Below are 25,483 nucleotides of genomic sequence, written 5' to 3'. Positions count from 1 at the left end.
AAGAATATGAGGTCTCTCTTTTAAGATCGAGATCAGAGAATTTATTTCCTCAAAGGGTCATTAGTCCGTGGAATTCTCTTGCCCAGAAAGCAGTGGAGGCTGGGTTGTTGAATTTATTCAAGGCTGAGTTAGATAGATTTTTGATAGGCAAGGGAGTCAAGTGCTATGGGGGGCAGACAGGAAAGTGGAGTTGATATCACAACCAGATCAGTCATGATCTTATCGAATGGCAGAGCAGGCTCAAAGGGCCTACTCCTGCTCCTAAGTCCTCCAACTATTTTGACTATACTCTGGCATTACCTCCCTAAATCCTTCTAGCTTACTACTTCATTCTTTACCTCTAAAACTTTCGTACACAGTATTTTTAGGCACCTCTCCTAGATCTTCCATAATTGATTTTCCCCCACTTGAGAATTTTTTTTAACATTAAAGATACTCGCCGAGGTTTAGCTGGAGTGGGGCATCTCATGGTGTGCCCCACGATTCAGATTTGTTCATGCACATTTAGGTTTTAACATTTTTGCATACAAAGTTGCTGGAAATCAGAGCTGATGATGGGACCTGGGTGTATATATGCATAAGTCATTGAGGGCGGCAGGACAGATTGAGAGTGGTTAATAAAGCATACAGTATCCTGGGCTTTAATAGGGGCATAGAGACTATTTGGTCGGTGGACGGCTCCAGTCCAACTAGCACAAAATTCCAGCCATTATCTCCTTAATCAATGATTTTAAGGATCAAAAACAGAGGAAGCACTGAGAAAACTAATGAATTAGAGTGGATGAATTCAAAGTCAAAATAGGTAAAGAAAGAGAAATAAAGACAGAGAAAGAAAATTTGGATTGAGGGAAGAAAAAAGACAAAAAGGAAACTTTTTTTGGCATTTTTAAAATTTCCTAAAACAATTCACAATCTTAAGGAATGAGACTCCACACTTACAATTGTTCACTTTTTGGGCAAAAGGGGTTGACTGGTGTCATTAACAATTATGTCAGTAAAAGAGTATTTAGTAAATACTAGACTTAACTTTCTTTGGCAAGTTTAATGGCCAATTAATGGGCAAATGCAGAAACTACATGCTGCTTTCACTAAGCTAATGGAGGAGTAATGTACATCAGCTAGCAACTTGTGGCAATTCACAGGATATTGCTTCCTCGCTACACGTTGCTGGCTGATTTATGCATTAATGGTGTGTGTTGTTAAGATGCAGTTATACTGTCAGCAAAATCTGGGCCTCTAAAACATGTCATTTCCTCAATGACTGGATTATTCCAACACCTGGGGATCACCAGTCTTTCCATCTCTGCACACTGGCCATCTCAATTTCATTGTCTTCATTACTTCTAGATGTGACTTCTCCAATATCCTTGTTGGAAATGGTAGTTCACAAACCTGGGCTTTTGAACCCAAATATTTGTTTTCTGCTCATTAAACCAGACATAGCTCTGACACAGTTATGACATAGTTGAGCACAGCATTCTCCTTCAACACCTTTCCTCATTCGTCAAGCTGGGTAGGATTGCCCTCGCCTGGTTCTATTCTCTGTCCAGTCATAGCCAGAGAATTACCTGGAATGGTTTGTCTTTCCACTCCTGCATCTGTACCTCTGGATTCTCCCAAGGATCGATCCTTGGACCCCTTTTAATTCTCATCTACCATGCTGTCCCTCAGCGACATCATCTTTGTTGTTCCACATGTACACTGACAACACCCAGCTCTATCTCTCCATCATCTCTCTCAATCAGTCCATTATCTCTGAATTGTCACACTGCTTGTCCAATGAGCAGGAATTTCCTCCGAAACTGGAAACACCAAAGTCATTGTCTTTGGACCATATCACAAACTCCATTCCCTAGCCACTGACTCCATCCCTCTCCCTGGCAACTGTCTGAGGCTGGATGAGATTATTCGCAAACTTGGTGTCTTATTTTACCCTAAGATGAGCTTCTGACCACTTAGCTGTTCCACCTCCAAGACCGTCTACTTCCACTTCTGGAACATTGCCAGCTTCTGACCTTGCTTCAATTCATCTGCCGCTGGAATTCTCATCCATGCCTTTGATACCTCTAAATTTGACTATTTCAACACTCTCCTGGCCAGCCTCCTACCTTCCCCCTTCCACAAACCTGAGCTCATCCAAACCTCTGCTGTCCTTATCCTAACTTGCACAGTCACATTCACCCTCACCTCTATGCTTGCTGATCCACTTGGTTTCCTGTCTGGCAAAGCCTCAATATTAAAAATCTCATCATTATATTCAAATCCCTCCATTCCCTCTCCCCGTCCTATCTCTGTAACCTCCTCCAGCCCTGCAAATGTCCTAGATCTCTGCGCTCCGCCAAAGCTGGCCTCGTGTATCCTCAATTTTCATTGCTCCACTGCTGATGGCCGTGCCTTCCGCTGCCTAGGCCCCAAGCACTTGAATGCCCTCCCTAAATCTTTCCATCTCTCTTCCCCTCTCTCTTTAAGATACTTCTTAAAACCTACCCTTTGACTAAGCTTTTGGTCACCTAACCTAATAATTCCTTATGTGGCTTTTTTGATAATGCTCCTGTGAAGATCCTTGGGGCATATTTCTATGTTAAGAACATAAAAACATAAGAAATAGGATCAGGCCGTTCTGCTTTTAGAACCTGTTCCACCATTCAATAAGATCGTCTACCTCAACTCCACCTTTCTGCACTATTCCCATTTCCCTTGATTCACTTAACATCCGAAAATCTATTGATCACTGTCTTGAACATACTCAACAACTGAGCCTGCACAGCCCTTTGGGATAGAGAATTCCAAAGATTCACAACTATTTGAGTAAAGAAATTTCTCATTTCAGTCTTAAATGTGTGACACCTTATTCTGAGACTCTGACCCCTAGTTAAAAGCAAGTTGTTGTTGCCTTATTTGTCTTCTCACCTATATAGGCGAGATATCTGGATATTAAATGGCTGCAAGTAAAATGGTGGGCATTATTCAACATGCATGGGAAACTTAGGGCCCTTCATGAAAAGCCACATTTTCTATTGTGCTTTTGGAACCTGCAGCAACACAAACAAATGTCAAATTCCAAATGTCGACACCAGGTAGGAAAATTCATGTTTTGGCATGAACACAATACAAAACAACTGTCCTTGAGCCAGCTTCCTGAGTTTACACTACTAAATCCAGCACCCTTATACTGGTGGAAGTATCACAGAAAACATAGAAAAATAGAGCAGGAGTAGCCATTCGACCCTTTGAGCCTGCTACGCCATTCAATACGATCATAGCTGATCATCCAAACCCAGTAACCTGTTCCCGCTTTCTCCCCGTAGCCCTTGATCCCATCAGTCCTAAGAACTATATCTAACTCTTTCCTGAATATATTTAATGATTTGGCCTCAACTGCTTTCCGTGGTAGAGAATTCCACAGGTTCACCACAGTCTGGGTGAAGAAATCTCTCCTCATCTCAATCCTAAATGGCTTACCCCTTATCCTTAGACTGTGACCCCTGGTTCTGGAGTCCCCCGTCCATTTTTCATGGGTCCAATATCTTGCATTGGAATGAGTGCCAGATATAGAGGTGTAAATGCTGAGAACGAGCTCACGGGCACCTATCTCCTGGAATCTGACCGAAATAAACAGAGATCCCCTCTCTTCTTCTATCCTTCAGCTTTGCACTGAGCAACTTCTCATCCTTGTTGATTTCAATCTACATCTGAAATCAACTTGGCCTCTCTTCATTACCCTCCTATCCTCCCTAAACCCGTTCCTCTATATAAACTGCCTTACCTGTATTCAAGGCCAACCACTGACCTTGTCATCACACATGACTTCTCCACTCTCATGGTCTTGATAAAACAGGCCACTTCCTTGTAGCCCTCATCATCCACATTCCCCTAGTCCCTTCCAATCCTACTTCCTTCTGCATCCGCCCCAAAAAGAAACATTACCCCAAGTTTTTTTTAAAATTCATTCTTGCGAAATGAGCATTGCTGGCAAGGCCAGCATTTATCGTTCATCCCTAACTGCCTTGGGAAGGTGATGAGCTGCCTTCTTGAACTGCTGCAGTCCATGTGATATAGGTACACCCAGAGTGTTGTTTTTTCTGTTTCACAGGATGTGGGTGTCGCTGACTAGGCCAGCATTTATTGCCCATCCCTAATTGCCCTCGAGAAGGTGGTGGTGAGCCGCCTTCTTGAACCACTGCAGTCCATATGGTGCAGGTACACCCACAATGCTTTTAGGGAGGGAGTTCCAGCATTTTGACCCAGCAATTCCATGAAGGAATGGTGATACAGTTCTGTCAGGATGATGAATGACTTGGAGGGGAACTTGCAGGTGGTGTGTTCCCACGCATTTTCTGCCCTCGTCTTTCTAGGTGGAAGTGGTCGTTGGTTTGAAAAGTGCTGTTGAAGGAACCTTGGTGAGTTGCTGCAGTACATCTTGGAGATGGTACACACTGCTGTCACTGTGCACTGGCGGTGGAGGGAGCAAATGTTTAAAGTGGCGGATGGGGTGTTAATCAAGCGGGCTGCATTATCTTAAATGATGTCAAGGTTCTTGAGTGTTGTTGGAGCTGCACAGATCCTGGCAAGTGGAGAATATTCCATCACACTCCTGACTTGTGCCTTGTAGATGGTGGACAGGCTTTGGGGAGTCAGGAGGTGAGTTACTTGCCACTGAATTGCCACCCTCTGACCTGCTCTTGTAGCCATGGTATTTCTATGGTCCAGTTCAGTTTCTGGTCAATAGTAACCTCCAGGATGTTGATGGTGGGGGTTTCAGCAACGGTAATACCAATGAGTATCAAGGAAAGATGGTTAGATTCTCTCTTGTCGGAGATGGTCATTGCCTGACACTTCTATGGTGTGAATGTCACTTGCCACTTATCAGCCCAAGCCTGAACGTTATCCAGGTCTTCCTGCATGCAGGCACAGACTGCCTTGGCATCTGAGGAGTTGCAACTGGTACTGAACACTGTGCAGTCATCACTGAAGATCCCCACTTCTGACCTTATGTTGGAGAGGAGGTCATTAATGAAGCAGCTGAAGACCGTTGGGCCCAGGACTAAAGGCCTGCTCAGGTCTGCAAATGAAACCCGACCCGAGCCCGACAGAACCACATTTGACCCGGTCCCGAGTCCTTTCATTTTTTCCCGTGCCTGACCCGACCACCAGAATATAATCAACTTTATTGAAGAGGTTGTGCTCTACCTTGGATGGAATCACTCACTGCAGACTAGTGCAGGGTGTTTCTCGCCTTGACGTCTTGGCTGTAACTGCGTCCGACCCGACCAGGGAAGTGAGAAGTTGGGGAACAATCAGCTGAGGGGAGTGGGGGTGGAGCAGTGGCGAGCTCTGGAGCGAGCAGCTGGGGGTGGGGTGGGGAAGCGGCCGGTGAGGAGGAGGGGGGGGGAAGAGACAGCATCGCGGTCCAGAGCGAGTGGCCGAGAGGGGAGAGCAGCCAGTGGGGCAGAAGAGTGTAGCTGAGTGGGGGAAGAGTGTGACCGGGATCAAGTTCCAGCCTCAAAGTCAAAGTACGTGATGACGTTTTCCCACACATGCATCAATTAGTCCTGGTAAGACGTAGGCTGCACACGTGCACAGCGTGGAGCGCTCTGATGACGTCGACGGGCCGCTGTATTGTCAGGAGTCACTTTGTTACAAATTACCACCCCATTTCTGATCTCCCTTTCCAAAGTCCTGGAACATATTATCGCCTACCAAATCCATGCTCATCTTGACCACATTGCTATGCTGCATCTTTCCAATCAGGTTTCTGTCCATCGCACTATTAAAATGGCCCAAACCAAAGTCTATATTTTGTGACTGCGAGGCATTTACCCTAAATCTCCCTGACCTCTTTGCAACCAACATTTTCAGCCCCTAGCTAAAGCTCCATGCTCATCACCGAACCTATCTCCCTCCCAGCCACCATATCAAACTAGATTCAGAAGCCATGATGTCCTATTCGACCCCCAGCTGAACTACCAATGCCATATCCTCTGCTAAGATCGCCTCCTTCCATCTCTATATCACCTACCGCAGTCCACATGTTGCTGAAACTCTCATCCGTGAAATGAAAGGTGGCATGATTAATTGACTCAACTACTCCAATGCTCTCTTGCCTCGCCTTCCACTCTCCATGCTCTATAAAAATGAACTCATCCAAACTCTGCTGCCAGTATCCTATTCTGCACCAAGGTCCAATCAACCATTGCTTTACTTGCTTATAACCTTTTACATTTCTAATATTTGCCAGTTCATTGACCTGAAACGTTAACTCTGCTTCGCTCTCCACAGATGCTGCCAGACCTGCTGAGTGGTTCCAGCATTTCTTGTTTTTATTTAAAATTCTCATTCTCGGGTTGAAATGTCTTCATGGCCTTACCCCTCCTTATTTTTGTAACCTTATCCAGCCCTGCAACCACCCTGAATCTCTCCCGCTGATTCTGGCATCTTAAATATCACCTACCCCACTTGACTAGGCTCTACCCCTTTTAAACCTTTCTTAAAACCCAGCTCTCTGAACAAGCTTTTGGTCGCCGCTCCAAACATCTCCTTCTTTGGCTAGGGGTCCTTTCTGTATTTGCTCGATCACGCTTTTGTAAAACGCCTCAGTAAGTATTCCTGTGTTAAAGTAGGCTAAATAAAATGCAAGCTGCTGTTGCGCAGTGGGAGGGTTTGCGTAGTACACTGGGTTATTTCAACTTGATGAAAAGTTTATGTCCTTGTAATCATAACTTTAAAATGTTTTTACCTATAGTTGTAACTGGGAAACTTCTTGCTTTCTTTCAACATCACCCTGTATAAGGACAACACCTGACATCTTGTGGGCACCGCCATCTTCCTCCTCCGGTCTTTCCCGTGCAGGACCCCGGCGGCCGGGCGCACGTGCCTGAAATGGAACGTTGCGCGGACAACGGCCGTTCCATGGAACCCTTGACCGTTAGGGATTTTTAAAAAAAATTGTTCTGGTTGCATCTTGCACAACCTGAAGCCCGATCCGTCGCGCTGCTCATCACATTCGCGGACATCTTTCATTTTGTGTTTTTAAAAAAAAGATACTGGCAAGTCAGCGTCGTACTATTGACAGTTTCGGGGGTCAAGGAAGGGACGCGGCTAGTTTTTTGCGCAGAGGTGAGTGAGCTATTTGGAAGTTGCAGCAGCTGCTATTATGGATGTTAGCAGACAGGGATAACTATGCTCATGGTGGGTTAGAGGGAATCATTCTAACAGGGAGTTTTGCCGTTCTGTTCAAATTCTGGGCTGCATCGCAAAAGAGACATGCGTAGAGGAGCCATGCTTGGTCTGGTGTTTTGACGGTTGCAATCCATTGTAAAACTCGTTATTGGGCATTGCTCTTACTTCATGATAAAAGCTTTTGAGTGGCCTATCTTTCATTTCTGCACAAAAGAAACATGGAAATTAGTGTGGGTGCTGGAATTATGAAATAGTAACGGAACTGGCGGGGAAATGAGGGGATATGAAAATATTTTCACAGGGGGTTGTTAAGGTCTGGAACACACTATGTGAAAGGGTGGTGGAAGCAGATTCCATACGAACTTTCAAAAGGCAATTGAATTTGCAGGGGTTGTGGGAGAAAAAGTTGCCGTGTGGGACTAAATTGGGCAGATCTTTCAATGAGGAGTACAAACAGGCTGGAAGGTTGTATGAAACAGTCAGAGTCAGCCAGCATCTTGCCAGACTGCCTGAGTTTTTCCAACATTTTTTGTTATTCATTTTTTTCCAAAATAAAGGCTGCTTTTACTTCAGATGTCACTGTTAGATGTAATCAGTACAGGGTGGTGGGTGGAGGAGGAATATCACCTTTTTGAAATAGATTATTATATTCCCAATGTATTTGATTTTTGTACCTTCATAGCAAATTGAGATGTTTCTCAGACAAATTTGAAATCCATAAGGTCTTGGGTTAACTCTGGAAATTCAGAGATGCTTCAGAGTTGACCAGGTTTGTTTATATATTTGCATATATGCCACTAAATTTATCATAGCACTTAAATTAAAACAGAATCATAAACGAATCCATAAATTATGTTAAAATAGCATATGGAATTTGCTACCACTGGAAGTAATTGAGATAAATAGCTTAGATGTTTTCAGATGAAAACTCAATGAGTAGCTAGGAGAAAACAAAATATGCTGAAAAGCAGAGATGAGGCAAATGGATGGGAGTGGAATGTGTGGAGTATAAACACCAGACCAGTTGGGCTGAATGGCCTGTTTCTGTGCTGTATATTCTATGTATTTCTATATTTTGCCTCCTCTTGAACAGTCATACACCTCTTGCAGACAAATCAAAACTTCTTCAAAATATTGATCCTTAAGCTTAAGAGAAGAGTTTATGGAGTTTCACTTGAGGCTCTCTTATGAGGTTTCACCTTTTGAATATTGTTGTTTGATCTATAAATTAACACATTTAATATTTGCTGCCTTTGTCATCTCACATGGTATAGCTGTGATAAAGGCATGATGTTTTTATGGGGTAGGAGTTGTAGTTGGATTGATAATAAATGACTATTAACAAGTGAATTGAGAGAAAACTGGGCTGGAATTTTACGGCCCCCTAACAAGCGAGCTGATGGTGGGGGGGTGGTGTTGCCGTTCCCGACGCCTTCCTGCCTCTGCTGCAATTCTACACGGAGTGGCGAGCAACTGCCTGCCCGCCTCAGGCCAATCAAGGGCCATAAATGTCCAGTTAACTGCCACTTAAGGGCCTCCTACCACTGCCACAGGTATTTTACCCCCAGCAGGTGGGCGTCAAAAGGCCTGCAGAATACCACACGTAAAACCTGGTGGCCTCCTTGTGGGAGGGGAGGGGGCCCTCCTGATTGGGCACCCTGTGCCCCATGGAGGGCTGCCCTCGAGCCCCAACTGCCTCCAACGCACAACACTCCCCCCACCTTGCCTCGCCTTTCCGGGGCCCATCCTTGCTCTTCCTGCTGAAGCTGGATGTAGTTCCAGCAGTGGCTGCCACTCCTGGTGGCACTGCTGGGACTAAGAGCTGCCAGCCTGCTGATTAGCTGGCAGCTCTATTAGGTGGGATTTCCAGCCTAAAAGAAGTGAAAGTCCCGCCCAAGGCCAGTTAAGAGCCTGGGGCGTGAAAAATCCCAGCATGGTTCCTCAGGCCCGGCGGAGGCGGGCTTGCCACCGACTTTTCGGCCGGTGAGCGGGGCCTTCTGCCCAACGGTAAATTCTGGCCTTTGTTCTTGAGCGACACAAATTAGCAATATACTTAGTCTTTATACACTTGTACAGAGCACTCCATTTATGCCCAAGACACCCTATTGATCTTTTCACAGGAGGTCTTTTTCAAGCCCTTCTGTTGTTTCTGGTCATAGTATGCTTATTCTCTAGATCTAGGCATAAGCAATGATGGGTATTCTCATTGAGGCTTTCTGGCTCAGAAAGATGTGGATCTAGGATATTTTCACTCCTGACTTTGATCTGACCGTTGATAAAGTCAATCTGATTGAAATAGATATTGTGATGAAAGCAGAGTTTTCATCCTTCGTTAAGTAAGGAAATATTTCAATATTGTATGTTGTCATAGAGTAGCACAGAAATAGGCTTTCCGGCCCATCATGCCAGTGCTGGCTCTTGGTAGAGCTATCCAATTAGTCCCACTCTCCTGCTGTTTCTCCACAACCCTGGTGCTGAAGTTTATGAGCTGCTGTCGGCAGTCTTCAGGCGCAGATGCGCAGTTGCAGAGGCCCCACAATATTATGCGCGGGGGCTCAATTAAATGACGGGGCTGGAATGGCCGCCTCTGATGTCGTAGAAGGGACGGCCACTCTTTCCCTGGCAACGGTATCTGGTGCTACTGCGCAGGGTGCCAGCATCATTTGGCTTCAAGCCTTGCATTTTAAAGGGACATCAATTTGAAATTTGCATAAAAAAATAAAAGCTGGAATCCCCTCTCCCACCCCTGCTCACCCCCCATTCCCAATGTTTGATTTTTGGGTCTATCCCATCCAGAATAAACCTAATACCCTACCCGAACTTCCCCACCCACCCCACATCTCGTTACCTTTGCCTTTCAATCCCTTCCCTCCATTTCCGCAGCCAATGGAGTATGTTTCCTCCATTCCCACCCCCGACCTGAAAATTAAACTCGACCTCCCCTCCCCACCAGGGTCTCGCCTTGAATCCCCAAATGGGGATCGGAAGGCATGGGACTTCCGGCCATCAGTCAGAATATCAGCATGGGACGGCTGCCTGGTCTAGGTATGTTTATTTACTTTTATTTGGATAGATTTAGCAATGCAAATGAAGGCCACGCCAATTGGCGGCGTGGGGGGCCGCACCAAGGCCTCACCGCCGCCGGTAAAATGCAGTGGGGCCTTCTCGGTGTCGGGATTTGTGGCGGGCCTCTCCCGGACGAATTTTCTGGGCCCCCCCGCCACAAACCCCATTGCTGGAGGCCTCATAAAATTTAGCCCCTCTACTGTTTTTACCTTGATGTATTTATCCAATTCCCTTTGAAAGTTACTACGGAATATGCTTCCATCAGCCTTTCAGGTAATATATTCCCAATTACAACAACTCTTGAAAAACAGTTTCCTCATGTTGCCATTGTTTTTTTTTGCTAATCATCTTACATTTATTTCACATTGCGTCTTCTCATTCTTCCTACCAAAATGTATCACACTTCTCTGAATCAATTTTGGGGCCTGGCCAGTTTTGTGGGGAGGGCCAGCTTCTAGTGCCATGATTTTTAAACTGCAGCAAAAGGTTTTCACTGAATGTAATTTGTGCTTGAAATTCCTTGATATTTTGCGCTGGTTTGGCTGATTTTGGGTGAATTGTGCCATAAAAAAACCCACGCAAACGAGCATATTCCTGTCCATTAATGTTAAAATATTTGTTCTTATTTGAAATCCATTAATGGCATTGCTACACCCTTCTCTGCAATATCCCCCAACCCTATGTTCCTACTGTATCCTTTTTTTTATGACTGGTTTACAGTGTGTGTCTCCCCATCTTTATCCCTTCCATGGTGATAGATGTTCAGATAACACTAAAATCCTCTTCTTGATTACCTCTTCCCCCACTTTCAAAAGCATCCTCTAAGTATCTTTTTAAAAGTGCTGTCAGTCATCACCCTAACCTCTGTCGCTCTTCCTACTCTGATACATGGATACTAATATAAGAGAATATGGGATATATTTTGTGAAAGGTGCTATAAACATGTCCATCCTTAAATAACGTTAGACTGCCTAAAAATCTTAGTTATCATCTTCATTCCTGAATAAAATTCAACTTCTTACAACAAACACACCCCTCAAATTCCTTCTGAAATAGTGGTGTTTGGAGCTGGTCGTTTTCTGTAAATTTCATATTTCTCGCTCTGTATCTTCGTTCTTTTCTGGTTAAAAGTTAAGAGTGTAGCCCAGAATGTGGCCTGATATATGGCATAATGGTGGATATTGCACAGTCAAGATTATTTGGCATGAAGGTAGAAATTAAAACTCAGTTGCATGTTAGGGGAGAACATGCCCAATGCAGTAATTAGTAGCCAGCCTTTTTACTGCCCTGTCCAAGGGAATACTTGCATTTGCTAGTAAACATTTCAAATACAGGTTACCCTAAGGATATAGAAAATGCTGTCATTGCATAATTGTGAGAAAACAGTTGTTAATTAAAAGAATTTCAAATACAATAGTTATTACATTTTCTCTCTGTTTATTATCTGTGAAGTTTTTTCCCCAAAGCAAGAATTTCATTTACATAATTAGGACTTGTAGATAGCAAGTATTACAAAAGTATTTTTTTAATAAAATATGTTTTAAGGACTTATGGACATTGAATCATCTGGAATCTTGAAGAGATGCTGAACTTTGTGTTTTTTTTAAAAAAGAAGTCACCAGAAGGTTCCTGGATTTGGCTTGTAAACAAATCTTACTGGAAGGTACCTGTCTATGGATAATCGCCCAGTAGGGGTTGTTTTTGACTTGGGGAGATGTTTACGAAGAAGTGACTACTGGACTGTTTTCGTTTCAATTTGAACTGTTACAAAAGACTGTTGGTTTTTGCCTACCAAAAAAGACCCAGCTCTCTCTCTCTCTCTTGAAAAGAAACCCTGCATACAGTGTGTCAGTTTCCTATTTCCAACTGTATTTGAAGACACCCTGCATATCGAATGTATGGGAACTGAAACCCTTGTTGCTGCATTTTTGCTGTAAGACCTATCTGAAGCCTCTCGCTGTATTTCTTGGAAAGTCTACCCAAACTGATCTTCAACATTGCCTGGAAAGAACTGTTTTAGGAAGGTCCCAGTGACAGCCGTCTATATGCATTTGGGACGCCAAACCAAAACCAAGGACAAGTATTCCGGCCAAGTGTTTTTTTTTTGTTTTCTTTGTAACAGCGCTACAAACAAAAGTCCCTTTTATTTTTCCCGGTTAACCGGTGTATGGATGTGTGTGTGTGAGGGGTTAAGATAAATGAGGTGCTTTCATATTTTAATCTGTATGTGTGTGTTTACTTCATTATTGGTTAAGACTTTGTTTTATAATAAACTGATAATTTTGTTGTTTTATTAAAGAAACCTGGTTGGTGTGTTTTATTCTGAGAAAAATAGAGTATATGATTGGCCGAATTGGTAAGTGGGAAAATTTAAATATATGTTGTGACCTTTGGAGAAGTGGGACTAGAATAAACAATGCACTCCTCCCGCCTCGGTCGTAACACAAGGCAGAGGGAATTAGGAAGAGAATTTCACACTACATTGCAAACCTATTGATTGCTTTCAGTACAAATTCTACCAGGTAACTAGTTTTGAACAAGTCAGAATTGATATTTGTAGGCAACAACGTTTTTAGTAGGCTCTAATCAAAGTTTTGGCTTCGCACATGTCCTGTGGTACTGCTCCCTCATCCCAGCACAGGCAAAGCAGTTCATGGAGTGCTGAGAGTATAGTAGGCTTGGCACTCTTGATTACTTCAGGGGTAATGCCGTCCTTCCCAGGGGCTTTTCCACTGGCTAGAGAATCAATGGCATCACTGAGTTCCGATTTTGTTGGCTGTTCGTCCAGTTCATCCATGACTGGCAGAGACTGGGCTGCATTGAGAGGGGTCTCAGTGACAACATTTTCCTTGGAGTACAGTTCTAGGTAGTGCTCCACCCAGTGGTCCATTTGCTTGCGTGGTCAGTGATCGTATCCCCTGATTGAGACTTGAGGGGGGGCGACCTTCTTGACGGTTGGCCCAAAAGCGCTCTTAATGCCATCATACATTCCTCTGATGTTTCCGGTGTCAGAGGTCAGCTGAATACGACCGCGTAGGTGTTGCCAGTAGTCATTTGCACAGCGCCTGGCTGTTCTTTGTGCAGCGCTTCTGGCTACTTTAAGTGCTACGGATGTTAACTCACTGGGGGCTTTCTTGTAGTTCAACAGTGCAATGCGCTTAGTGGCTATGACAGGTTCCAGCTCTTCAAGGTGAGATCGCAATCAGTCTCATAACCAGTTCTCTATAAGAACAAGGGTGACAGCAGTGACTGCAACAACTACCGTGGAATCTCCCTGCTCAGCAGAGTGGGGGAAGTCTTCGCTCGAGTCGTTTTGAACAGACTCCAGAAGCTGGCTGAACGTGTCTACCCTGAGGCACAGTGTGGCTTCCGAGCACAGAGATCCACCATTGACATGCTGTTCTCCCTTCACCAGCTACAGGAGAAATTCCGCAAACAACAGATTCCCCTCTATGTTGCTTTCATAGATCTCACCAAAGCCTTTCACCTCGTCAGTAGACGTGGTCTCTTCAGACTACTAGCAAAGATCGGATGTCCACCAAAGCTACTAAGTATCATCACCTCATTCCATGACAATATGAAAGGCACAATTCAGCATAGCGGTGCCTCATCAGACCCCTTTCCTATCCTGAGTGGCATGAAACAGGGCTGTGTTCTTGCACCTACACTGTTTGGGATCTTCTCCCTGCTGTCTCACATGCATTCAAGTCTTCAGAAGAAGGAATTTTCCTGTACACAAGATCAGATGGCAGGTTGTTCAACCTTGCCCGTCTTAGAGCGAAGACCAAAGTACGAAAGGTCCTCATCAGGGAACTCCTCTTTGCTGGCGATGCTGCATTAACATCCCACACAGAAAAGTGTCTGCAGAGACTCATCGACAGGATTTTTGGCTGCCTGCAACGAATTTGACCTAACCATCAGCCTCAAGAAAACCAACATCATGGGACAGGACGTCAGAAATGCTCCATCCATCAATATCAGCGACCACGCTCTGGAAGTGGTTCAGGTGTTCGCCTACCTAGGCTCAACTATCACCAGTAACCTGTCTCTTGATGCAGAAATCAACAAGGGAAAGGCATCCGCTGTTATGTCCAGACTGGCCAAGAGAATGTGGGAAAATGGCGCACTGACACGGAACGCAAAAGTCCGAGTGTATCAAGCCTGTGTCCTCAGTACCTTTCTCTACTGCAGCGAGGCCTGGACAACGTATGTCAGCCAAGAGCGACGTCTCAATTCATTCAACCTTCCCTGCCTCTGGAGAATCCTTGGCATCAGGTGGCAGGACCATATCTCCAACGCAGAAGTCCTCGAGGCGGCTAACATCCCCAGCATATACGCCCTACTGAGCCAGCGGCGCTTGAGATGGCTTGGCCATGTGAGCCGCATGGAAGACGGCAGGATCCCCAAGGACACATTGTACAGTGAGCTCGTCACTGGTATCAGACCCACCGGCCATCCATGTTTCCGCTTTAAAGACGTCTGCAAGCGCGACATGAAGTCCTGTGACATTGGCCACAAGTCGTGGAGTCAGTTGCCAGTAATCGCCAGAGCTGACAGACAGCCATAAAGGCGGGGCTAAAGAGTGGCGAGTCGAAGAGACTTAGCTGTTGGCAGGAAGAAAGACAGAAGTGCAAGGAGAGAACCAACTGTGTAACAGCCCCGACATCCAATTTCATCTGCAGCGCCTGTGGAAGAGTCTGTCACTCTAGATTTGGCCTTTATAGCCACTCCAGGCACTGCTTCACAAACCACTGACCACCTCTAGGCATTTACCCATTGTCTCTCGACAAGGAGGCCAAAGAAGAATCAAAGTTTTAATAGCCTGGATTTTGTGGTTGTAATGATGGTGAAACTGTCAGCATTTGCCATCTTTACTCTGTGAAATTGACAGCATATTCTGGCATCTGCAGTTAAATGCAGAAGTTGCTGTCTGTGATTCCCCACTCCTCCACAGATGGAAATCAATTAGAAATCACTGAGTTGAAGTGAACTTTCATTTTCTGCATTATTATTCTCACTGTTAAAAACCTTTGAAAAAGTTTTGTCTTATTGAATGAGGTATAACTTGGGTTTTTGATGGAGTACTAGGTCATAATTGTTGATGAACAACATCCCTGGCCCTGAAAAACTTATTTTACATGTGTGGAATGTTAAATTTCACCATTCCATGTTAGTTTATCATATTTCAGTTCCAATCTTGATCCCACGTGTATGTTCCAATCTTTGTTTCGCTTTCTGTTAACTTCTAAAAAATGAATGATAATACCTGCTTGTTACTTCCTGCTTTGCTGTCTGTGAGAGTTCTTTAGTGTGATTGGTTGCTTGGCCTGCTGGATAATATTACTTTTGCTGGATGCCAGAGATCCTCTATAGCTGGTGCCAGAATGAAATTAACATCAGAAAGGTGAAATCGATATCACAGTGCTTGATATATCTTTGTGGGCAGTTTTCTTTGAGGTCATTGACAAGCGCTGTCACTTCGTTGCTAACCACAAAATCAGGGCTAACGAGCTTGCATCAGAGATTCTCATACTTTTTTTGCAGCATCGTCCTTTGAAGTTTCATGCCCCTAATGTTCTTCCCTAATTCTTCGTGCCCTGCTTACCTCAGCCCAGCAATTTGAAGGTGTGTCTCAGGGTATTTTTACTCTTTCATTTGAAATGTTAATTCAGCCAGGGATCTGTTCAGACTGATATAATATTGTCAAAAGACACTGCTTACTTGATGAGTGCTGATCCAGTGCTGTGCAGAGCTCGCCCCATAATGTACCTCCTCTGGCTATTCAAGGCTGCATACAGGGCTTAGTTGAAGGGATAATTGAGGCAGCCATGTTGCAGTTTAGTCAGCCTTGAACCAACTGTATTATATTTTTCAATAATTTAAGCTTAATATGTCCTGTATATTTGACTGTTAAGTTCATATTGCAAATATTTATTTGTCTAATGCTTCCATAGTTGGGTCCTTGATAGTTTGGTTTTGTCAAAGAAGTTTTTAGTGAAGTCATTTAGTGGGTCAAAAGGTCATTTTTTATATTGTGATGTTTTCTTTTGTTCGGGTTGGCAAGTGCGTAGGAACAGTAAGGTAATAAGTTAATATAAAATCTGTTCCTTTTTATTCTCAGGAAAGGATATCCGCAGTCAAAACAGTCACAAAAAGGTATGTTTTTTCCTATCAGTTTTCCCCCTCTACAATGATAAAGAGCACATATGGTAACCCACCAATAAGGTAAATACCACTGCATTTTTGCAGATGGCTGTACCTGTTGAACTTAAATAGTAGAACAAAGTAATGGTCCAGTATTTCATTGAAATTATGGATTATATTGCAGTGCTATTATACTTGATTCCTGCCACTAGTTGTTGCTCAGAATATTTGTGGAATCTTATGCCAAGAATCAAGGACTACTGCAGAACAGAACTGAACAAATCTATTTATACTGTCTGAAGAGCTGAGGAAGTGCTGTAACTATTGCAACTGGACACCAGAGTATGTAGAATTTTCAGTCCATCTATAAATTCTAACAGATTATTGAGCTATGTAATGAATAAGGAAGATATTTTGGTAAAATTTCATGCAAACATAGTTAGAATACAGAAGTTACAGATTTTTATAGGAATTACTTATCGGTTTTTGTTGTCTTGATTGCAGGCTCCCCCTAGTGGCTCAGTGAGTATATGTGGTGTAATGCTGGACAAAACAGATATAATTAATAGGTTTAATGCCTGCTCATTCTGCGTAAGTTGATCTCTGCTGTAGAGGTGATTGGAGTCTTGGAATTGGTTTCAGTGCTCCTAGGGGCAAAAATCAGTCAGGGTTTCCACTCATTATTATTCTGTGACCATAACTGCAACGCACATATGTGTGAAAGTGGGATGAGAAGAGAACCAAATTTGACTGTGAAATACCTCTGACATCAAATAGCCTGATGACCCTCACAATTTGTGCTAGTACATATGTATCTTTATTACTAATGTTATGACAGTGCTTCTATATTTTTAAAGTTTTTTTGAAGACTCATGTATTTTAGAATTATGGACATTGTTTTATCTGGGGAAACTGAAAAGAATTCCATGGATTTTTTTTTCACTGGGGTCATTGAAATGACACTGAGGGGACTTGGTTTGTAAACAACCCTTACTGGAAGTCACCTGTCTTCAGATAAATACCCAGCAAGGCCTTTTGACTTGGGGGAGATGTTTATGGAGAAGTAACAGGTCAAGATTTATAGGGGTCAGGAGGCTTGATTCTTGAGATATTGTTTTTGGTTTCGCTTTGAACAGTGTGTTGGGGTGTGAACTGTTTTGAAGGCAGTTGGAGAAAACCAGCCAAGAGAGCAGTCACCACCAGCATCCTCTTCCATCTCTTTGAGAACTTCCTGAGAACCAAGTGTAAGAAATGGAGAAACTGATGCTGCATTTCTCCTGAAAAGCCTGCCAGAAACCCCTGTTTCCACATTCCTCCCGGAAAACCTGCCAAACTGATCTTCAACGTTGTCTGAAAAAAACTGTTCTAGAAAGATCCTAGTGGCAGCTGTCTACTTGAATTTGGGACGCCAAACCAAAAAGGGACAACTAACATCTTTCCATATCTTTTTTTTTTGTCAAGAATCAGTAAGTATTTGGCCAAAATATTGTTTTCTACAGAAACCTGGCTGGTGTATTTTATTCTGGGATAAAAATAAAGTCTATGTTTGACCATATTGGTAACTGGGTAAACATTTAAATATATGTTGTGACCTGTGGAGAAGTGGAACTAGAAAGAAACAGTGCACTACTCCTGCCTCGGTCATAACACTAAATGGATAGCATGTCAAATGTTGTCAAATAGTTCTCTTTTGAAGTGCCTTGGGACTTTTTACTACATTGAAAGGCCCTATATAAATGCAATTTGTTGTTAAATCTGTGAAGTGGTACATTAAGGCTGGAATTTGATGCCACCCCAGCAAGCCGTTGGTGGGTTGGGGGGGAGGGGGAGAAAGGTGGGCATTAGGGGTGGTGTAAAATTGAGCGGGAGGCTCCAGAAGGCCTTCCTGACCCACACCTGCCTCCGTCCCACTTTATGTGGGGGGGAGGAATGGGGAACGGGCCACCCGCCTCTGTGATCAGCATAATCTTTTGCATCTTCTAAGTATGCCCATTTGTGTTATGCTTTATTCATAAAAAACTTTACTTTCACTTTTTTCTCCTTTGCCTTTTGTTATTGCAATATACCCTTTCTGTTCTGCATATAAATTTCTTGTTTTTGTGCTACATTTGAAATTGTGCACGCTGATTATTGTTTCATTATGATCAGGCTTATTGGAACCCAAACATTGCAATGCATATACCGTGCTAAGACATATTATGCTAGAAAGCTATTATACTTACAGTTAACTATCAGTAATTTTACTCTTTTCCGGTTTTCTTCTCTTTTAGGGCACTCTGACTTGACAGTACTAACTTGTATTTACTTGCAGTTCCACAGGTTTCAACAGCCATCCAATGCCTTAGCCGTGTGTTCATTCTTCATGTGCAAGTCTGGACAATGAAGGTAGTTAGGTTTCTATATTGGAAGGCCAAATCCTGTCTTCATGTGGCACTTTCCCACAGGGCTCTTAGATAGTGATTAGGAACGAACATTGTGACTTGCATTTTAGTACTGAAACCAAGTATAGTTCCTCTTACTGCCCCAGCTAAGGTCAGCTAACTCAGCCCAGACCAGAATTGTAACGAGGCTTCTCAATCTGTATGGAAATAACAGTGGATGGTGCATTTAGCCACTAAGTCATTGGAAGAGGCATCCTTATTTAGTGCTACACATACTGCAACAGATGTCATCAAAAACACCAAGCCTGTTAGTTATTAGTTTGACAATTTCAAACTTTTCATTGCAATGTAGAGTGTCACAGCCTTCTCACAAACCACTATCCATAAAGAATATTTTCAAGCCTGGTTTGAGACTTAAAATAGTTTTAATGGTCTTATCCTATGGACAAACTTGATAAGTGTAGTGATTATATTGTAGTCATCAATCTTTCAATATGAATGTAGTTATGCGTCAATGACTCCGTGTCCTGGTCGTCACCAGCTAGTATGACAGCCAGTATGAGGGAAAAATTGACACAAAATTTAATCAGATGACCCCATGAACTTCACAGTACATATAATGAAATGAATGGATACGTTGGAGTATTTTCAAGACTATAATTTGATTTTGGGATTAAAGTGTCAGTTATAAACTGTAAGAGCAATCTGATCGCCTTGATGGAGTATGGTCACCATTCTTCTATTTATTCTATGTACATTAATATTATTTTCAGTCTCTTCTGTATTGGGGCCTCAACTATTCGCCACATTTATTAAAATTTAAATGATGGGATAGAAAGCCACATATCCAAATTTGCTGATGACACAAAGAAAGGCAACATTGTAAACTGTGTAAATGAAAGCAAAACTACGAAGCGATATTAATAGATTAAGCCAGTGGCAAATGGATTTCAGTGTAGGTAAATATGAGGTCATCCACTTTGTACTTATAAAGAATAGAACAGGGCACTTTCCAAATGCCGAAATGGAGGTTCAAAGAAACTTGGGGGTCAATGTACGTAGATTATTAAAATATCATGGACAGGTGCAAAAAATAATCAAAAAGGCGAATGGAATGCTGATCTGGTTAGACCACACCTGGAGTACTGTGAGCAGTTCTGGCAACCAGACCTTAGGAAGGATGTATTGGCTTTGGATGCAGTGTAAACTTTCTAGAATGATGCCTGGACTCCAAAAGCTAAATTCTGAGGAGAGTTTACACCATCTAGGGTTGTATTCTTCTTTAATTTAGAAGGTTAAAGGGTGATTTGATCGAAGTTTTTAAGCTATTACGTGGAACTTATAGGGTAGATAGAGAGAAACTATTTCTTCTGACTGGGGATTCTAGGACTAGGAGGTGTAGCTTAAAAATTAGAACCAGGCCTTTCAGAAGTTAGGTTTGGAAACACTTACACACACAAAGAAAGGGTGGTAGAAATTTGGGACTTTCTTGACTCTGAGGGTGGTGAATCTGTAGAATTCTCTACCACAGAGGGCTGTGGAGCTCAATCATTGAGCATGTTCAAGACAGAAATCAATAGATTTCTGAATACTAATGACATCATTGGGCGGCACAGTGGCGCAGTGGTTAGCACCGCAGCCTCACAGCTCCAGGGACTGGGGTTTGATTCTGGGTACTGCCTGTGTGGAGTTTGCAAGTTCTCCCTGTGACCGCGTGGGTTTTCGCTGGGTGCTCCGGATTCCTCCCACAGCCAAAGACTTGCAGGTGATAGGTAAATTGGCTATTGTAAATTGCCCCTAGTGCAGGTAGGTGGTAGGGAATATGGGATTGCTGTAGGGTTAGTATAAATGGGTGGTTGTTGGTCGGCACAGACTCGGTGGGCCGTTGGGCCTGTTTCAGTGCTGTATCTCTAAATAAAATTAAATAAACATATAAAGTCAAGTGAAGTATAGAAAAAGCAAGGAAGGAAAAAAATTAGTAAGACTAAAAGTGTATAGACATGACATTCACAGAACATTGAGTGGAATTATAAAGGGTTTTGTAGGCATGGAAAAAATAAAATATTTTTGAAGAAAAGGGGAGGTTGATTAGGGATGAAAAGAAAATTTAGTTAAGGATACTCATTTCTGATAAATTTAACAGAGTACTTTGAGGAAATAATGGAGTTTATTGATACAGGAAATGCAGTGAGTGTTGTTTTAATTTGGATTTTCAAAAAGCATTTGATAAGTTGTAATGTAGAAGACATTCCTAAAATTAAGGCACAATGTATGAAAGGGCATACAGCAGCATGCATAGGAAGTTGGCTAGCAAACGGAAAACCAAGTACTGCTTCAAGGATATTTTTCAGATTGGACAGATGTGAACAGTGATAACTCTCTCCCTCCCCTCACCCAACTACCCCATGTTCAGTGTTGGGACCATTGTATAAAAATGATCAGGTGTACAGACACAATATCAGAAGTTATCAGAATAACCAAATAACACAAAAGTAAAGAGCATAGTTAATTGTGAAAAGCATTGTAAGTAACGTCAGGAGGACATAGACAGGTTACTATGTCGGCCATGTAGATGTTGGATGAATTTTAATGCAGAGAAATGTGAGCTGATGCAAAATGAAAGCAAGAATAAATAGAGGAACGTATGCTAAATGGTGAAATGTTTTCTTTTAAAAAGGAGCAGAGAGCCATAAGGGTTCAGATACACGCATCTTTAAAAATGGGAAGCCTTCAGAAATAGGGACATAAAGAGGCAAATAGGAGTGTTGAAACAAGAAGAGTGAATGCTAAAGCCATATAATGTTGTGTCCAGTTTTGAATGTCAGGGCCATGGAGGTGGTACAGAACATATTTACGATTGTACCAGTAATGACTGGCTTTAGTAATGAGGAAACACTTTTTTTAAAAAAAAGACTCTTTCAATAGAACAATGAAAGATAACAAGAGATCTGATAAATTTGTGAAGGCTTTTGATGAGGTAACTTTGTGGTGGTGGGGTGGGGGAATACCTCCAGTTGGTAATTATAAGGCATTCATTTCAAATCATCACCAACAGAACAAAGGGAGAAGTTAGGAGAAATTAGATTACACAAGGGTCAATTGGACATAGAATGCCCAATCAGAAGTAATGGAAGAAGTTGAATCCATACTAGTTTTAAAAAAAGGAATGGGAAAATATTTAAAAATAAATAAAAGCTGTGGGGAAGGGGCAGAGAAGTAAAACAATGTGGAGAATTGTTACAGATCTGAAAGGCCTCTTCCTGTACAGTAAAATTCTGAGATAATAAAATTATGGTGAACATGTTAACATGATGGTAGGATTGACGTATGAGGAGAGATTGGGTCGACTAGGCCTATATTCACTGGAGTTTAGAAGAATGAGAGGGGATCTCATAGAAGCCTATAAGATTCTAACAGGACTAGACAGGCTAGATGCAGGGAGGATGTTCCCGATGCTGGGCAGTCTAGAACCAAGGGTCACAGTCTCAGGATACGGGGTATGCCATTTCGAACCGAGATGAGAAATTTCTTCACTCAGAGGATGGTAAACCTGTGGAATTCTCTACCGCAGAAGGCTGTGGAGACCAAGTCATTAAATATATTCAAGAAGGAGATAGATATATTTCTTAATGCCAAAGGGATCAAGGCATATGGGGAGAAAGCAGGAACAGGGTACTGAATTAGATGATCAGCCATGATTTTTTTTGACTGGCGGAGCAGGCCCAAAGGGCCGAATGGCCTACTGTTCCTATTTTCTATATTTCTATGCTGAAAAGAAGGAACAGAATGCATTTCCCTTAGACTTAACCTTTTTCTTTAATTAATTTGGCGAATAGATTTTACCTGGAATCTTTTCATTATTTCATAAGTACACAGTATGCAGAAATATCTGAGGGACATAAAAGCATTTCCAAAAACTTGGAAGGGGTATAAGCTTAACATATGTTATCTGACTGGAAGTGGAGAAGACTACTTAAAGTTTTTTTCATCATTAAGTTTTGCCTTTGTTTCATTTATTGCCTCCAGTAATGTGCTGGTAATGTCAGGCCCTTGGGGAGCTCAGTGAAAAGCAAAGCAAACATTTCTTGTCAATAGGTGCTGGGAGCTTGAGAGCAGAATCACACCTTGAAGTTTGTTATCTATTTAATTTAACAGAAAACTGTGTTGCGGTTATTGATTTCCTTTATAGTGCTCATTAGAGTGTGAAATTATTTGTCTACTGGTTAGTAACACATTAGGAGAAGCACCAGAATTCCTTTGTGTGCCTTGGTCTGGAGACATGAATCAAAATTAGATGGGAATGATGTTGTGCACCTCCTTATATAAAGTACTGTGGTATCTGTTGACTTGGTCGCAACATTTGTTGTAATCCTGGCATTGATCAGCTGATAATGCAATATCATTTGTCATGTTAAAATTCACTTTGTTTCAGGTACAATTGGATAACCCATCAGATGCAATCTGCTTAACTCTAAAACTAAGCCAACATAACAACAACAACTTGTATTTATATAGAGCCTTTAATGTAATAAAACATCCCAGGGCGCTTCACAGGAACATTATAAAACAAAACATGACACCGAGCCAAGTAAGGAGATATTAAGTAAAATACCAAAAGTTTGGTCAAAAGAGGGACGTTTTAAGTAGTGTCGTAAAGGAGGAAAGCGTGGTAGAGAGGCTGAGAGGTGTCAGGAGAGTATTCCAGAGCTTAGGGCCTAGGCAATTGAAGCCAATGGTGGAGCGATTAAAATTGGGGCTGCTCAAGAGGCCAGAATTAGAGGAGTCCATATATCTTGGAGCATTATGGGGCTGGATAAGATTACAGAGTTAGGGAGGGGCGAGGCCTTGGAAGCATTTGTAAACAAGGATGAGAATTTTAAAATGAAGGTGTTGCTTGACCAGGAGCCAATGTAGGTCAGCAAGCACAGGGGTGATAAGTGAATGGGACCTGGTGTGAATTAAGACACGAGCAGCAGAGTTTAGGATGACCCCAAGTTTACAACGGATAGAATGTGGGAGACCAGCCAGGAGTGCATTGAAATAGTTGAGTCTAGAAGTAACAAAGGCATGAATGAGGGTTTCAGCAGCACATGAGCTGAGACGGGTGAAGTCGGGCGATGTTACCGAGGTGGAAGTAGGTGGTCTTAGTGATGGTGCAAATATGAGTTTGGGAGCTCATCTTAGGGTCACATGTAACACCAAGGTTACAAAGAGACTGGCTTAATCTCAGACTGTTGCCATGGAGAGGGATGGAGTCTAGCTAGTTGGGAGTGGAGACCGAAATTGATGGCTTCAGTCTTCTTCATGTTTAATTGGAGGAAATTTCTGCTCATCCAGTACTGGTTGTCGGATAAGCAGTCTGATAGTTTAACAACAGAGGGGGAGTTGAAAGGTGGTGGTGAGGTTGAGATGGGTGTCAGTGTACATTTGAAAACTAACGCTGTGCTTTTGGGTGATGTCACCGAGGAGCAGCATATAGATGTGAAATAGGAGTAAGGCTAGGATAGATCCTTGGGGGCCACCAGAGGTAGTGGGACAGGAGTAGAAAGAGAAGCCATTGCAAGTAATTCTCTGGCTACGATTAGATGGATAGGAATGGAACCAGGTGACCGCAGTCCCACCCAGCTGGACAGTGGAGAGGCATTGGAGGAGGTTGGTGTGGTTAACCATGCCAAAGGCTGCACATAGGTCGAGAAAGATGAGGAGGGAAAGTTTACCTTTGTCACAGTCACATAAGATGTCATACCACAAATCTCTCAATCACCACCTGTTTATACAATAAAAACAACTGTAGAAGACTTTGTCAATTCGTTAGCTCTGTACCCTGGTTTCCAGTTAGTGGAGGTGTGACATGCCATTTTCTAGAGTCAAACCTAGTCATTTTTATTTTACTTCCTTTTTTATTTTGTAGGTCATTAGTTTGTTTTATTCTCGTGATTTTGCTATGCTAAGCTTGTTTATTCAACCAGACCCATTCTCAGTTCTTTGCCCAAACTGTTCCTGAGCCAGAACTGCAAGCTACATATGTAGCAATAGATAATACAACTGTTGAATTTTGCAGTACTTTTTCATGGGTCTTACAAACATTGACACCAAGATGTTATTTGCTTAAATTATTGAAATGATTGTGTGAAGTAAAATGAAAGCAGGAGAACAATGACTGGAGAAAGAAAATAACTTTTTTCCAATTTTATACGTAAAGAATGTTCCATGGACAGGCAATTCTGTTTGATGCTCAGCTGTTAAAATCACTGCTCGTTCTATTCTGTTTTTTAAAATATTTATCTTTTATAAGAAATAGGTCCAAGAGAAGGTCATTTGGCCCTTCGAGCCTGCTGTGGCATTCAGTAAGATTATGGCTGATCTACCTCAACTCCACTTTCCTGGCTAACTCCACATCCCTTGATTCCCTTAATATTCAAAAATCTCACAACCTCTTCTTGAATATACTGAATGACTGAGCATCCACAGCTCTCTGGTGTAGAGAATTGCAAAGATTCACAACCCTTTGAGTGAAGAAATTTGTCTGCATCTCAGTCCTAAATGGCTGACCCCTTACTCTGAGGCTGTGACCCCTGTTTCTGACTCCCCAGCCAGGGGGAACATCCTCCCAGCATCTACCTTGTAAAACCGCTTATGATTTTTATATGTTTCAGTGAGATCTTCACCGTACCTCTATGCGTCTCCTTCCAGAGTGTCGGTTAAATCTAGCA

At 42.6% G+C, this 25,483-nt stretch overlaps 2 protein-coding genes across 15 annotated transcripts in view; one reads left to right on the top strand and one right to left on the bottom strand.

The window, feature by feature from the left end:
* Positions 1-6,883, bottom strand: part of lyrm4 (LYR motif containing 4) — a 218,872-nt gene extending 211,989 nt beyond the window's left edge. The window contains exon 1 of one of the 2 annotated variants that reach the window (XM_068054483.1): positions 6,737-6,883. In XM_068054483.1, coding sequence (XP_067910584.1) covers positions 6,737-6,822 — 86 coding nt within the window. In that variant the 5' untranslated portion in view covers positions 6,823-6,883. The remainder of the gene's footprint in view (positions 1-6,736) is intronic. The other variant, XM_068054482.1, reaches the window with a different exon arrangement.
* A 104-nt stretch (positions 6,884-6,987) lies between these two features.
* fars2 (phenylalanyl-tRNA synthetase 2, mitochondrial) overlaps positions 6,988-25,483 on the top strand; it is a 480,761-nt gene continuing 462,265 nt past the window's right edge. For 3 of the 13 annotated variants that reach the window (XM_068054472.1, XM_068054464.1, XM_068054477.1), the window contains exons 1-4: positions 7,077-7,116; positions 16,367-16,401; positions 16,574-16,731; positions 16,894-16,911. The gene's annotated coding sequence lies outside the window, so the exon portion shown is untranslated. Of the gene's footprint in view, positions 7,117-16,366; positions 16,402-16,573; positions 16,732-16,893; positions 16,912-25,483 lie in introns of those variants that run through there. The other 10 variants (XM_068054470.1, XM_068054458.1, XM_068054473.1 and 7 more) reach the window with 9 other exon arrangements.

This window comes from Heterodontus francisci, chromosome 2, assembly GCF_036365525.1.
Source record: "Heterodontus francisci isolate sHetFra1 chromosome 2, sHetFra1.hap1, whole genome shotgun sequence".
NCBI classification, from domain to species: domain Eukaryota; kingdom Metazoa; phylum Chordata; class Chondrichthyes; order Heterodontiformes; family Heterodontidae; genus Heterodontus; species Heterodontus francisci.
Note: the sequence above shows the minus strand (reverse complement) of the source record. Positions and strands in the feature narration are given on the sequence as shown.